The sequence below is a fragment of the Artemia franciscana genome, chromosome 1 (genome assembly GCF_032884065.1).
Source record: "Artemia franciscana chromosome 1, ASM3288406v1, whole genome shotgun sequence".
In the NCBI taxonomy this organism is placed as follows: Eukaryota; Metazoa; Arthropoda; class Branchiopoda; order Anostraca; family Artemiidae; genus Artemia; species Artemia franciscana.
In genome coordinates, this window is record NC_088863.1 from 58,870,242 (window position 1) to 58,885,342 (window position 15,101).

General features: G+C 34.3%; 2 protein-coding genes across 7 annotated transcripts in view; both read left to right on the plus strand.

The window, feature by feature from the left end:
- LOC136031961 (adipocyte plasma membrane-associated protein-like) overlaps positions 1 to 1,136 on the plus strand; it is a 35,419-nt gene extending 34,283 nt beyond the window's left edge. For all 3 annotated transcript variants that reach the window (XM_065711986.1, XM_065711995.1, XM_065711977.1), the window contains exon 11: positions 875 to 1,136. In XM_065711986.1, coding sequence (XP_065568058.1) covers positions 875 to 988 — 114 coding nt within the window. In that variant the 3' untranslated portion in view covers positions 989 to 1,136. The remainder of the gene's footprint in view (positions 1 to 874) is intronic.
- A 2,538-nt stretch (positions 1,137 to 3,674) lies between these two features.
- The window catches only part of LOC136031974 (NADPH:adrenodoxin oxidoreductase, mitochondrial-like), a 44,267-nt gene continuing 32,840 nt past the window's right edge, over positions 3,675 to 15,101 (plus strand). For 2 of the 4 annotated variants that reach the window (XM_065712009.1, XM_065712040.1), the window contains exon 1: positions 3,675 to 3,726. The gene's annotated coding sequence lies outside the window, so the exon portion shown is untranslated. Of the gene's footprint in view, positions 3,727 to 3,894; positions 4,043 to 6,056; positions 6,204 to 15,101 lie in introns of those variants that run through there. The other 2 variants (XM_065712019.1, XM_065712030.1) reach the window with 2 other exon arrangements.

Sequence of the window (15,101 nt, forward strand, 5' to 3'; positions counted from 1 at the left end):
AACCGAGGGTTTTTTACTCAGAAAATCTGGAAATTGCTGATAGGGGTAAATCCAGGATTCGGGGGGGGATTTATAACATGTGCATGGCAAATTCGTATGGTAGTATTTAGATTACTTCTTTTTGGCTTGTCAGGTTCTTACGAATAGATGTCATGTTGGACCTACGTCACAGGAGCCCCCCCCCCCACGTGATCCAACGCTAATCGTTAAGGTACTAAATAAAGCAGCATTTAAACGGCAGCTCTATATGCATTGAGGATGGCTTTACCAGTGAGACCAGGATAAGCAATCGAGATAGGTATACTTTTTTATGTAAGAGAAGTAAATGTCACCTGTTCAGTGTTTCTTCAATCTTTGATTTGCCGTTAATTTTCAATATCTCATTTGCTTTTAACATGCTTGAACTCTTTTTCCATAAGTTATCTTTTTATCTCTAAAAGAAAATTACTCGAAATCCAAAGACTTTGCATGTAATAAAATATTATGCAAGTATATTTTATAGTAACCTGAGTGCATATAAAACAAAAAAAAAGGAGATTAAAGACTAAGTAGTGAACAAACAAAAGAAAGCAAAAAATTTCGAAAAAATAAAAATCAAATCAAGAAAAAAAATAGCCTGTTAGTTTTATTTTTAAATGGCTTCGATTCAAAATGACATTAAACTAATGCTTGTTTTAAAAAGTCCGGTAGTATTCACCTGTTGAGTGATCACCAATGGTGCAAGTGTATTTTGATAATTTTCTTCATTTATTCAACTTTGGTATCATTTTGCATGTGTATTTGATTTAAAATTTTTGGTTCTAATTTATTTAGGCACAGTTTATGTGCCAATCATTAAGAAAAATCTATCACATTCAGTTCTCTTTTTTTGTAGGATGGTGCCATGTGGCTTGCCTCTCCATGGAACGAATTTTTGTCCCGTATTCCCCCAAAGGGTCCAATGGTTCTCCTGAGGAGTGAAGGAGATGTAACATTTGATTTGTTGTGAGGAGATCACAGTATTCCCAGTAATTCAATCTTAGGTTTTGAGTTCTGTGATATTAAATAATCGCCTTCTTTTCTATTTTTTGTTACTAAACTTTCTAGTAGTGTAATCTTGTTTGTTTTCAATAAATTGCATTCATGCCATTTTTAAATGAAGCCTCACTGTTTGTAAACTCTATGCTCATTAAGTGAACATCGACATACCAGAGACCAACCAGTAGTTGTTTGAAAGCTTCACTATTTATCTACAATATAGCTATAGCTACGCTATAAATAAATTTCTATGCAAATATTGCCAGTAAGACTTGCTAATTTATAGTTAAAGGTACAAAAACCTTTACTTCTGTGCAAAAAAAAGTAAGGACATTGCTTGATGAGCCGTAATATCTGGTAATGTGTATTTTAATAATCATTCTATCACACTCGGTGTCTTTTTATTCGGCGTCTCTTTTTACTATGAATTTAAAATGGTTTAAAAATATTTTTAGCTGATTTGAATACAATACGCCTGTTGTTTGTTTATGTCATTACTAAAATAGTAGTTAAAAATCATTTTTTTTTACGCTAAAACTTAATGGCTTACGAAAGGACTCAAATGAGACAAAGCAAATAAAAGTGTAAAATGGATGCTGTAAATTCAAAAAGTTGGTCAATACTAGAGATAAGTCTTTGATGCTTAGCAAGGCTAGGAACCTAATAAAAGTTTTTCTAAACTTCTTTTATGAAGTTAAAGAAGAAAAATTAAGAGCCATTCTAAACTTAATACGAATAGGATTAAAGGTCTATCGTAATCCGAACTCAAAACATCAGGAATAACCATCAATCATATAAACATGAAAATAACAGATACTGACGTAGATGAATAAATAGATCTCAAAACGAGTAAAAATAAGATTGAATATTCAAGCAAACCTAAAACAAATAGAAATTACTACAAATAAGAGTTTGGCCACTGCTCCTTCTCCCTCTCCTAGCCGTAATAGTTCTAAAGCCTACTTCGTCATTTTGTGTTTTAATGAAAATTATATGTATATTTCTCTTCGTATATACATAAAATGTAATTAGCATATCTAGACGTATAAAAGTAAATTTATCAGTATGTTAGAACCAATACAAATAAATTGAGTATGTAATATATAACATTATTATACATTTCTCGAAATAAAGTTTCTTCTAAAAAGAGTCAGTTCAAGATTATAATTAAGTTTATTTTTCTTATCTTTCAATATTATGAACTTAAAATTGTTTATAATGTAATTTGTTTTCAGTAAAGGGCAGGTGACGAAATTGGCTTTAGAACTTTTGCGATTAGAGGAGGGCAAAACAGGCAGTAGCCAAACACTTTATTTGTTTTAGATTTTACTTTAATATTCGATTTTGTTTTTAAGATTTATTTATTCTGCTTGAAAAGATTTATAAATCCTAATGAAAAACGTGGATTGTCTCAAAGGCTCTCACATAACTCAACCACCCTAAACTCATTAACCATTTAACTCAACTACCTTAAATTCAACTGTTAAACAACTCAATCACCGCATAGTTCAACCACCATATAACTCAGATCCATTCCAATTTTTGTCCTGTGAGGGATTTTTTTATTGTTTTAAAGAAGTAGCAATAAATGAAGGATTGCAATTGGTGCTACTTTTCTGAAGAGCAAAACGTGACTCAAAGAGAGCAATTTTCTGAAGAGCAAAACGTGACTCTGAGAGATCTCAGAGAGTAAAATGGGTCAGGATTATTCGTATCTATTTTCTGCTATTTTTTCATTAAATCTCTGATAAAATTAAATGTTTTCATCTTCTAAATTTATATAGGCTTTGATCTGACCAAAGGCACCTGGGGACACAGAAACATAAAAGAAAGAGTAATATATTCTTGAAGTCAACAATATTCTTCGTTTTTGGAAATCCGTACAAAATTAATGAAAAAACATCTTTTTGTAGGTATTTTTAAATATAAAGCGTCTTTTTACCTTTTCGTATGAGTGATTACCTTCAGGTATATCATCTTGTTTTCTTCTTGAGGATATGTTAGAATGGATCTTGAAATTCATGGAGCAAGTATTTATATTTTAAAATTTTCTGCCCCTAGTGCTGAACAGCTTGTGACGCCATCAGACATTGAGCAGCAATGTCACGCTTTTGTCCAATAAAATCTTCCAAAGACTTATATGAGCATAGAGAAAATACCATCAAGAATATTGTGTAAACCCTCCATGGCATTCGTAGTTTTCACAATGCAATTCTATGCACTTTCAATGTGGTACCAGAAGACTTACTAAAATTCTTGGCAATGAAACCCCCCGCATTTGTAATTGAATGCTTCGCACGTAGATATCATTGAAGTAACTCAAGAGAGAATCATAATGATCTCCTCTGGGGAAATGACCTCACTTTTAAATATTATTTCAATATCTTGTAAAAGAACAAAAGTTAAGCATGGAACACTTTTGGCAAGGATATTGAAAATTAGTGTCATTTTCGAACTCTTGGTTGTGGCCCATCGATTGAACTTCTCTTTTGATACTGTTAAAAGTGGAAAAAAACATCTGGATAAGTAGAATTTGGTAACTCAAAAGTTATGTAACTGTCCGATCAAAAGTCATGCTTTTAATTTTGACGTTACGAAAATATAACTCCGGCGGCAACTCTGTTTACTACCTATTGATAAAGCAAATATTTTTAAAAGGTATGAATGCTCTTGTCCCTGCGGTGGCGCAGTGGATTTGACCTTAGATTGGTAATACGGGACCCAGATATTGAATCACGCTGCAGGAATGCACTGCAAGGCCGACGCAGGGACCTTAGTAGTCAAGAAGCGTCGCTAATTCTTAAATAATAATAATAAAAGAGAGCCCATCCACCATCATTTCCATCTTGTCGTTATGTTTATAGATGAGGGGATTTTTAAAATCTTAGAGAGTGATATTCATCAAAGGAAATAGTTAATTACATAATGGCAACTGTACATTGAGATAGCTATGAAATAGACTGGATACTTTTTGTAGGCTTATCAGAATTTCATCTCAAATCCAAATATAAAATTCATTTGTGTTGTAAGTAGAGTATACCCCCCCCCCTGTTGGTCAAGCATGTAGCCTGATTGTATAGGCTAGAACTATATAGGCTTACATCAAGCTTTTTGTATGTTATTGTTACTTCAAATTGATTTTAAGGTTTATCAAAACAATATTTAGCCTATTGAAACAGGAGCCCAGTGAATCCACCACCAGGTTCCAGAACACAGTAGGCTACCATATATGGTTTCTCACTGTTACTTTTCTTCTAAATGTAGACAGTTTGAGCCTGTTCTTGCTGTCATGATGTCCAAATGGACCTTAAATTGGAAGTAGGCTAGTAAATTTGTAAAATTATGTTGTTTTTACTGGACCTTCAACTTTTGCCTTTGCTCATCTTTCATCATTACCAAAAAAAATGTTGCCAAACATTTGTTTATTGTAATTGTTCAGGTGATGTGATAACAACTTCTTTTGCCTCAGCTTGTCTTTTGTCATTATTTAATACACATCACTGAGCCTTTTTTTCCTTTAATTGATAAGGTTGTAGGACAAAAAATTGTTCTTTTGTTTCAGTTTGTCTTTTGTTGTTATTAAAGACATTGCCAAATATTTGTTTCTTGTAATTGTTCAGGTGGTGGGACAGAAACTTCTTTTACTTCCAACAATTTGTCTAGTCCAGGTTCTTGATTTTCAAAGATATGATAGGCATTGATGACCTTATCCACATCTAAATCCAAAACCTAGTAATTATCATTTTCAATTTGTTTTCTTTGTTTTGCCTTGGCTTCTCTTTTATCATTATGAAATACATATCACCAAACCTTTGTGTTTTTTTAACAAAGGTATGGTAGGCATTTATGCCCTTATCTGTGTCAAAATCCCAAACCCAATCATCATAACTATCATTTTCAACTTTGACACATTTTGATTCAAGCTGTTTAGTTTGATTTTCATTGACTTGCTCATTTGTTTGGTTTTGCATGTCTTCTAACCATGTTTGTCTTTGATTTTCATTTTTGACTTGCTCACATGCTTGGTGTCACATGTCTTCTAAGTGTGTGTGTCTGCTCTTCATTTTTATTTTTGACATGCTGCAGTTTTTCTTCTAACTGTGTGGGTCTTTGCTCTTCATTTTTTTTTTGACACACTCTGATTGTTGTTCTTACTTATCTTCTAACTGCCTGTATCTTTGCTCTTCATTTTCATTTTGGATTTTGATTGCTTCAGATAATTTAGCAATGGTCTTTACTTTAGCTGCCCATATTAGTGTTATCACAATTGATGGTCCAAATTTTTGATTTTCACATCTTATCACATTTGACAGTTCAGGTGTTAGTTCCAATGAATCTGCATTTATACTAACTGCAACTGCAAATTTTTTATTTTTGTTTTTACATAAATATTTGATGCATTGGATACTCAACAATCTTATTTATGCTATGCATGACACAATATAAGAAAATGCTTATATGATGTTAGAAGAAATGCTTATATGATGTGCTAAAATAGTACATGACATCATTTGTAAACACAAAAATTAAGGCCCTTAAGAAATTTTTTCAGACTTCTGACCTATCTAGATCTTTTTTTTTATGCAAGAACATCCTAAGAACCAAAATTAAGGCTATTAACAAATAGGCTATCAAGAACAATCTCAACCTTGACAAAGTTTCCTGTTGCCTTCTGTAAGTTGTTATGTGATCTGTTGATTTGGAATGGTCATTTAAAACATTTTGTTTTAAGTTCCCAATATTGTATGGTATTTGATGTAAACCTGGCCTTAATTCACCTATTTTAAGCAAATGCTAGATGGAGAGGTTTTGTCCAATGTTTCCCTCCTGGTACTGCCACCTCTCCCAAAATAAGGCTCTGTGTCTGGTCCAACTACTGGCTATTTTACCCTAGTTGGAATAATTTAGTCATATATTTATTTTAGGATACAGTTTTGTTTTTTATACAAGTTTTTGTAGTATAAAATTCTTACTACATGGTGCTAGTGCTTACAACAAAAACAACAAAAAAAAACATGTGACTATAACTTATTACACAGTAAAGTGACAAAGTAAACAGTTGTTCTGCATCCTTCCAAGCATCTGTACTGATATGGCTCAAGAGAAGGAGAAACCTGTGACATTAGTTTGCTGTAGCTATCCGGTGGTGCTTTTAGAAATCCAAGTAGATGGCACCACCAAGCAAGGTAAATAAAGTTCAAATAGGGTGATCTTCTTGTATTTAATTTACATGACAGTAGCACTACACAAAGTCAGAAACTCTAAGTCTTTGGTTACTATCATAGCAGGGTCCTGTGGTGGCGCAGTGGGTTTGACCTTAGCTTGGTAATATGGGACCCAGAGATCGAATTATGCTGCAGGAATGCACTGCAGGGCCAACACAGCAACCTTAGTAGTCAAGAAGCATTGTTTATCCTATAAAATACTATCATAGCAGGAAACTAAAAAAAAAAAACAGCACAAGGCAAGCTAAACTGAGATTATTAGGATTGAACCTGAAACCCCTTATCAGTGGTAATGCCTACCTCCATTAGACCACCACAAGGTAGAAAATGACAGAGTTTCCTTGCAACACGCGGGATCAAACCTCAGTCCTTGTTATTTCCAACTGTAGCTCTATCCACTATGCTGTCACAAGGTAACCACCAACCTTTCAGTTAATAGCTGAAAGGTTGATAAAAAAAGCCAAAAGGTTTTTGGTAATATGAAAATAGTATGACCAAAATGTCATTATAACCTTTCGTCATACTATTTTAAAGCAATGATAGTTAAAATTAGAGCTTAGTCACAAATGTACCTTTTTAGGCTGAGTCTAATCTTGAAAAATGCTTTGCAATCTTAAATAGGATTGTAAATTTGAAAGAAAGTATACCAATCACAGGCAGGTAGACTCAATCTTGCACAAATTTCATCCCAGATAAGTGTTGCAAAGAACAATAATTGTATTTAAATAGGCTAAGCTATAAAAGCTGTTTGAGCTCAAAAACAAAACAAAAAGATTTTCTGAGGTTGTTGCCTGTCAATCTTAACTAGCCTAGTTTAAAATGTCTGAAGATTCCTATATCTAAGATTAGCAGCCTACTGTCCTTCTTTTGGGAAGATACATTTCAACCAAAATGTTTGCCATTTGATTCCCTGTTTTGTATTCTTTCCAAATGTAATACACTACTCACTGCTGTTAAAGCTACATCCCAGCCCTTCAAATATGTAGAACCGTAGGCTATATGAAAAAGATTGCTGATTTTTGGGTGCTAAAAAGAGCATTGAGTAGGATTAAAATATTTTATATCTCTTTTTGCAATTGCTTAGAAACATTTATGAAATAAGTTAAATCAGTGAGTTTTAATATAGTCTCAAAACCTAAATGTGACATGACCAATGCAATATTCTCTCCTGTAACCTGACAAATGAAGAAATATACTTTGCTTGACTAATATTGTACAAATGGTTTTGATCATTTCTAATCAGTGGAAATGTTCGTAGATGTTGTGTCACTTCAAGAACATATTATAGTAGAGAGCATGTATTCAGGTTTTCAAAAGCTCATTGACTCCAAAACTACCTCTATACAAAGTTGGTGGGCTTGGCACCCAGTAGAGACTCTGCAACTGTAGGAGCATCATACATGATTGCATTGGGTTGGCAGCATTTCAAAGAGTTCCTATTTTGTTGGAATCTTTGAAACAACATTGTGAGTCATTCCCTGATGTAGAAGTAGAAGATCCAACTTGGCCACAATATTTTACTTTTCTTGTAGACATAACCTAAAATATAAACATGTTTAAATTCCATCTTCAAGGAAAGATAAGGATATTGGCAGGAATCTTTGATTCACACAATGGTTTGAAAATTTTAAAAACCTTTAAACTGCAGCACAATTTATCACATCCGCTTTTAAAAAGACTATTCATTTCATAGTTGAACTGGCATTTTTTATTATGAATGATTGAATTGGACAAATTGGCTTGATTTGGTCTTTTTTTCTAACTGGTAGTATTTTAGTATTAAAAACTCTTTTGAAAATCTTAACAGCTATTTCCTCAATTTGAACCTTCTTATCAAATCAATTTAGGGGTGGAGCTTGGTTCATATTCTTGATTGCCAAATGAGGAAAGAGAAATGAATGACGAAATGAGAAGAAGAAATGGGAAAACAGGGTGCTGCCATCCAAACTCACCAAGGGTGCCAACATTTTGAAAATACTCTTTTTGTGATTTTGTTGAAAAAATGCCTCTCCCTCTCCATTTCTGTGAATTGGTGCCCCTGAATTTCATCATCCAGTATATATTCAAGTTATGAAAAATTCTAGAGGCGCTTCATGTTGAAGGTTTGGTTGTATAGATATCAGAGGGGGCTTATTCAATTGGAAAGCAGAAGTTCTAGTGCCCTTTTTGAGAGTCAAGAGTGATTAGAGGGCAACTAGCCCCCACCCCGCTTTTTTCTTAAATGCATCCTATAAAATTTAAGAGACAATGATTTTGTTAAAAATGGTTCAAAGATCAGATAACAAAAATTACAGAGTCAAAACAACTCATCAGAGCCCAGGAGCAGGTGTTGTAAGTCATGACCTAGGTTCTTATAAGGCTTTTTCCCAGAGGGATGCTTTTATAAACTTCAGATTGGGCTCATTCAATTGGAAGTTATAGTGTCCTTTTAAGAGTCAAAAGTGATTGGAGGTCAACTAGTCCCCCTCACACCCAAATGGATCCAGTAAAAATTTAGAGATAGCCAGTTAGTTAAAAATAGTTCAAACATCAGATAATCCAGAGCCACTTCACATGGAAGGGGTGGTTGTAGAAACTGTGGAAGGGTATCACTCAATTGAAAATTAATGATGTAGTACACCTTTTAATTCTTAAAAGTGATTGGAGGGTAACTAGGCCCCTTCTCTTGTTCTTCTTTTCTCTACTCCTCCTGTACCCTCCAAAGAATTTTGATCTGAATTTTAAGGTTGCCATATTTTCCAAAATAGTCAGAAGTTCCAATAAATATACCTTCAGCTTGGAATGGGGCCTAGAGCATGAGAATCCAGTTGATCAGAGGTTAACTAGCCCCCCCACCCCCTTCTCCCCAAATTTATCTAATAGGAAACTTAGAGATAGCCATTTAATTAAAAACAGTTCAAAGATCAGGTAAGCCAGAGCCACTTTGTATGGAAGGGTTTGTCATAGGAACTTCGGAATAGCAACACTCAATTAGAAATGAATGATGGAATACCCTTTTTAACTCTTAAAAGCAATAAGAGGGTAACTAGACCCCCTCTCTTGCTCTTCTTTTCCCTACCCCTCCTGCACCCTCCAAAAAAACTTGAGCTGAACTTTAAGATAGCCATGTTTTTCAAAATAGTCAGAATTTCAAAAAAAATATACCTTGGGCTTGGCATGGCCCCCAAGGGCCCTGGTGCATGGTGGTTTGCCCAATCGAAAATTGTTTAACCATGTGCTTGTAATGTAAAAGGGGAATTTTCAACAAGTGGACGAGCATAAACGGAGGTCCTGTGGTGGCGCAGTGGGTTTGACCTTAGCTTGGTAATACAGGACCCAGAGATCGAATCATGCTGCAGGAATGCACTGCAGGGCCGACGCAGGGACCTTAGTAGTCAAGAAGCGTCGTTAATCCGATACAATACAATGGGGAGGGAGATTTTTCTGTGGAGGTGGAGCCAGATATCCTGGCGTTATCTAAAAAACAATCAGAAATTAAACAATTTTTTTTCAGCTGAAAGTAAGGAGCAACATTAAAACTTAAAACGAGCAGAAATTATTACGTGTATGTGGGGGATTACCCCCACATACCTCGCTCTTTACACTAAAGTTTAAATTTTGTCTGAATTCTTTAAAAACGACTCCTGAAACACAAGGGTCGTTTAATTAGAACAATAAGTAAGCTTTTTTAAAGTGTCAAAAAATGTTAGCATGAAGAGCGAAGTGTTGAGGAGGCGAAAACCCGCCTCATATACCCAATAATTTTGTTCATTTTAAGTTTTAATGCTGCTGCTTATTTTCAGTTCAAAAAACTTGTTTTCTTTTTTTATTTCATGAAGCTTATAGATTAACATTTTTCTTAAGGCTATGGAAAAATTTTGTCACTTGAAGTAAAAGTATATAACAATGAAAAAAGTTATTAATTTCAAAAAATACACAAAACAATAGCCCACTTACAAAAACTAATATATAAACTCCCAGCATTCAGTTCTGTTGAGCAATGCTGAAGTGTTGAATGGAAATTTTTTAACATTATTGACAGCTTTGAACTTGGGTATCAAACACCAAAATATTTTATGCATTTAGACTTATGCATTAGACTCGCATTTAGTTTGTTCAAAGTAAAACCTCAAAACTAAGATTATAAAAATTAGATGAAAATTTTCAAGTAAAAATTTTAATTTAATTTTGAATACCAAAAACCAATATATTTAACATCTTTACGCTTCGTAACTGTTAAAAATTAAATCTTTTTCAAAGTGACAACTAGATAAATACAATCTCTCATGGAAAATAATAAATGATAATAAAACACAAAGGGAAAAATACATAAACTCCCATCAGTCCATTCAGGGGAAACATGTCTGATTATAGTGGCTTCATATTTCAGCTCGTGGATACTCTTGCAATGCAAGCAAAAGTTGACGGTATATTTTTACCGAAACTGCACCTTATTAAACTGTTTAACTTGAGTTTTTTTTAATTATACAAACTTTCTTGTGTACTAATAACTGAACTAATTATTAATAAACAAATACATATTTAGGATCACCATAAAAAGCTAATTCTTTGATCGAATGTTGTCAATAGTTAGGTTCTTATACTTTCGTTATTGAGAAGGATCGTTATTTACTTACCATTCTTTACTAAGAAAAATTTTAATTTTTTTGTTGGTCAAACCAAATCATATAGAAAAATGTTTGTGGAAAACTTGAAAGGGGTCATGCAGTCACAAATTAGAACTTTTGTTTTCCTTATTGATGGTCAAAATCTATTCGGCAGGTAGCCAACAATGGGACAACAAACATTTTTTCTTAGTGTTTCTCTATTCTGCTCTTTTTCCTTTGGTTTTCTTATAATTACTTTATAGTCCAAAATTTTTAAAGGGCCCCCCTGTCAGTGACCATGTGTTCTAATGGGGTACTTTCTGTTTTGGTCTTACACTATCTTTAGGAGTTTGGGTTATTATATTTCTTAGTATTGGAAGTGATCGTCTTTTACTATGCTGCTTGCTACTGATGCAACCTGGATTTTGAAATTTCTTTTACTATGGCCATTTTTTGTCCTTTAATATAAATCTTTGCTATAATTTGAATTCACCAATCAGATTTTAAGTTAAAACTCTAAAGGAGTTACTACATTTTATATAAGTATATCTACATGCATTTGAGTATGCAATTACTGCCGAAACCATGATATGGTTATTATTGGCTGTTTTCATGTTTTACTAGGTTGTATCTACTGCTAATTTTACTGTGGTCTGGATTCTGTTCTTTATTACAAATTGTTGGAGAGGATTTTTAATATATTGAATTTAAAGTAATATCTTTTGAATTTAAATTAAAAAAAAATTCATCAATTTCTGAAGTTGCTCTGTATATTAACTAACCTTTCAGTTAGTATGTGGTAGAATACATTCTTTATTATAAAAATCACGATTAATATTTCAGTTATTATGGACTAGAGCTCGTTCTTTAGTATAATCTTACTAGGTTGCTAGCTATCGCTGCAACCCGGATCTAATATATATATTGGATCTAATAGTATATTTCATAATATGGGATGGGATTGTCTCTTACTAGGTTGAAAGCTACTGCTGCAACCCAGATTACCCCAAACAAGTAACTTCTCAAAAGATGCATGCATTTTCTTATCTTTTTCCGTGATTTGTTCTTTACTGGGTTTCAGGTAGTGTTGTCTCCAGGAAGAAGACAACACTGCAGGGAAGACAGAGCTGATTGGCATTCAGAATGACACCATTAAATTCACTTAGTTCAAGCCAGAGCTGTTCTTAGGTGGGTGGTGTCTGGGGAAAAGTTAATTAAATCTCCCCTCTCCTGACTCAAATATAAGTAATAAAGCCGAATCAAAGTAGAAAAAATTTGATCAACGTGGGCAGTCCCCCAGCCATGGTGCCCTATGCAGATGACCTGCCCCCCCCCTCTTAGGAGCAGCTCTGCCTTAGGCAATTAAACTAATTGGTCTTTTGCTCCTAAGCAAAGAAATTCAATTTTGGTTCAGCCTGGTTTGAGTGACATTCAAATGGTTGCTGCAACCTCTTAGTCAAATATGAATAAATTGTCAATGACTAAAAAGACTGACCACTTATTCCATATGCTTTTAGTTTCAGCATTAGGCGAAAATGATCAACTTAGTTGAAAATTTTAGCCTGGTTGGGCAAAATGATTTTTAGTATATGGTTTTCGAAAGTACTTGTTACCTGGTTGTAAAAATTCTTGATGTAAGTGTTAATACAGTGCTTCTTTTGAAAACCCCGCTGGTTATTGCTGATAAATTTCTGTTCCAGTAGGTGATTCACAAGAGTGATTGGTGATGCTCTACTGTTAACAGAAATTAGGCTAAATAATCTGTAATTTCCTGTGCCACACTTATCTCCTTTTTAAAATATAAGCTTAACTATGACTTTTTTCCAGTTTTCACGCATGGATTGTTTGACCTGATACATGTTCACAATTTGTAAAGTAGAATAGGCGATATGTAGGGTTTGAAGGATGGGATCAAACAGCGATTTTGGGATTGACGGATGACTGTTTTCAGTCCCATCAGTTGTTTTGGACTCTAAATTATAAATTATTTTATTGAATCATCAAGAACCATTGAGACTCTGGACCTGTACATGGAAGTATAGGGAGTCGTAGGAACCATAATGGGAAGTCTAGCACCCAAAAGTGGTCTATATTGAGCAAGTAGATGCTAAAATATGTGTTTATCATTCTTTAATTTTCTTTTGGATTTTACCAATTGAACCACCAAGCTTCCTTGGCTTAGGGATGCATCAACGGGAAGGATTATTGATTGATTGATAATGCTGAAATTTTAGGGTATACTTTGTCTTGCATTACTTTTCTTGAAATATTGTGCAGGTTTTTGTGGCAATGAGCTTATTGGTTGTCATGGGTGTAGCATTAGTATTTTGGCTGCTTCCTCTATGTGGACTTTTCTTCGTGATAGCCTCCTTAACGTTGTTAGAAAGAAAGGGGAGGCTTTTCAGTCTAGTTGGTTTTCTTCAAGTCATTGTAACTTGTGAAGGACTAAGACTATTAGCCCAAAATGTTTGCTATTTCTTCTGGTTGAATTTCGATGCTTTGGTTGCCTTCTTACTGGAGTTCCTGGGATTAAAAGAAGAAATGTCTTTTTGACCGGTCTTTTTAATCCCTATCTTATTCTTCTTAGACTTGTCTTTTGATACAGCTTTTGTCTAGGTAAGCTATTCCTTGATGACAGTTATTGAATTGAGAATAAATTATGACTAACCCTTGTAGAGCTGCTTTGCTGTTGAAACTTATTTGAGTGACCTTGACCCATAGTAGTAACAGAGGGGGGAGGGGGTAGCGAGTTTAATATTTTCCAAGCCTGAATCACATCATTCCAATATTTCTGGAGTTTTGGCAGTTTGACCCTTTTAAAGCAAACTTTGTAGGGCAGGGTTCTTAAGTCCTTTAGAATTTCGGTCGCTCTTCTTCAGGCAGTTTTTTTTTTAGAATAACATCCACTAACAAATTAAGATGGTCCTGTTGATAATTGATTTTCTAGATAGGGGGTGACAAGAGCGCTCAAGCATTTTTGTTAAAGTTGGCCTTTTTCTGGAGCTAAAGGTAGGTCCAATAAAACCCAAACCCAAGACTTCATACATGAAAGCTGAAAGAATTACAAAAAATTTCATATATGCAAGATTAAAGCCACTGCCTATAGTCTAGGAGATTCTAAGTATTAGATGGTACTATTGGGGCACATGGTCTGTATGGCTAATTGCAAGCTTTCCAATGAATGTTTAGAACTGACCTCCCTCCTCGGCAATTGAAGGCATGGATTGCAAAAAGCAATGCTTGGATTGTGCCTATAGAAGGATCTTACATCGGTAGAAATATCTTTGGAAGGCTTTTTGACCAAAAACTCTTCAGTGGTCATTATGGAGAGGCACTTTTGTTGCCATATACACCAGCCAGTGTGGGAGTAACTAGGAAAGCAAGTAAGCTGAGAAATGTTAAGGCAAAGCTCAATATTTTAGAAAAAAATCTTCCTAGACCTATTGTAAAGAAGCACCTGTAGAGCTAGGGCCAGGATGTATATTGATAAGAATATGCTACTCCTCTTTTCCTAAATACTCTTTTTTCAATCAGTTGGTGGTTCAAGTTTAATTTGGGTATTTTTCTTGCTACTATATATTTACTAGTTTTAGAGCAATATCAACGGTATCTATGAAAAATAAGTATAATGATATTAAGAGACTTAGTTTTTTGGTTTCGTTTTTGATGTGTTCAAATGACCAAATATGGCCTTCCTTTTAAAAAGAAAACTAGAGTGGGTAGATTCATACCTTTACAGATAAGATTGAGACAAGTTTTATATTTCACAATTATTGAAGCTAATTCCTAGGAATTTTGGGACCTTCACCTGAGTAAGCCTATGTTCTTTTGTGGTTTTAGAGTAATCGAATCCTTTATCCTAGAATATTTGGAGTGTGTACGTATGATTAAATGCGAATATTCGTTAAACAAATAAACAAGAGGCATTAGTCCACAATACCATGGTTAATTTACCAAACTTGAAATCGACTCTCACTTAGGATCCTGAAAAAAAGGGGATGCATGTTTTTACTTACACAAACTTACACGAATATTAAGAGCTGTGGGGAAATTTGGGAACTCCAATGAGCTGACAGGTCGATGGGCTTAAAAAGTACAGAAAGGCTTTTTTGAACTCTATTGAAAAATCCTCTGATGGCCTCCCCCCTTTCTGCTTAGAGTTATACTACTATGCAGCAATAAATACAATAGACCATGGAATTTCTGAATATTGTATGTTTTAATACTATCTTTACTGTCACAGGTGTACAAAGGCCCAAGCCTGAGGGATGGA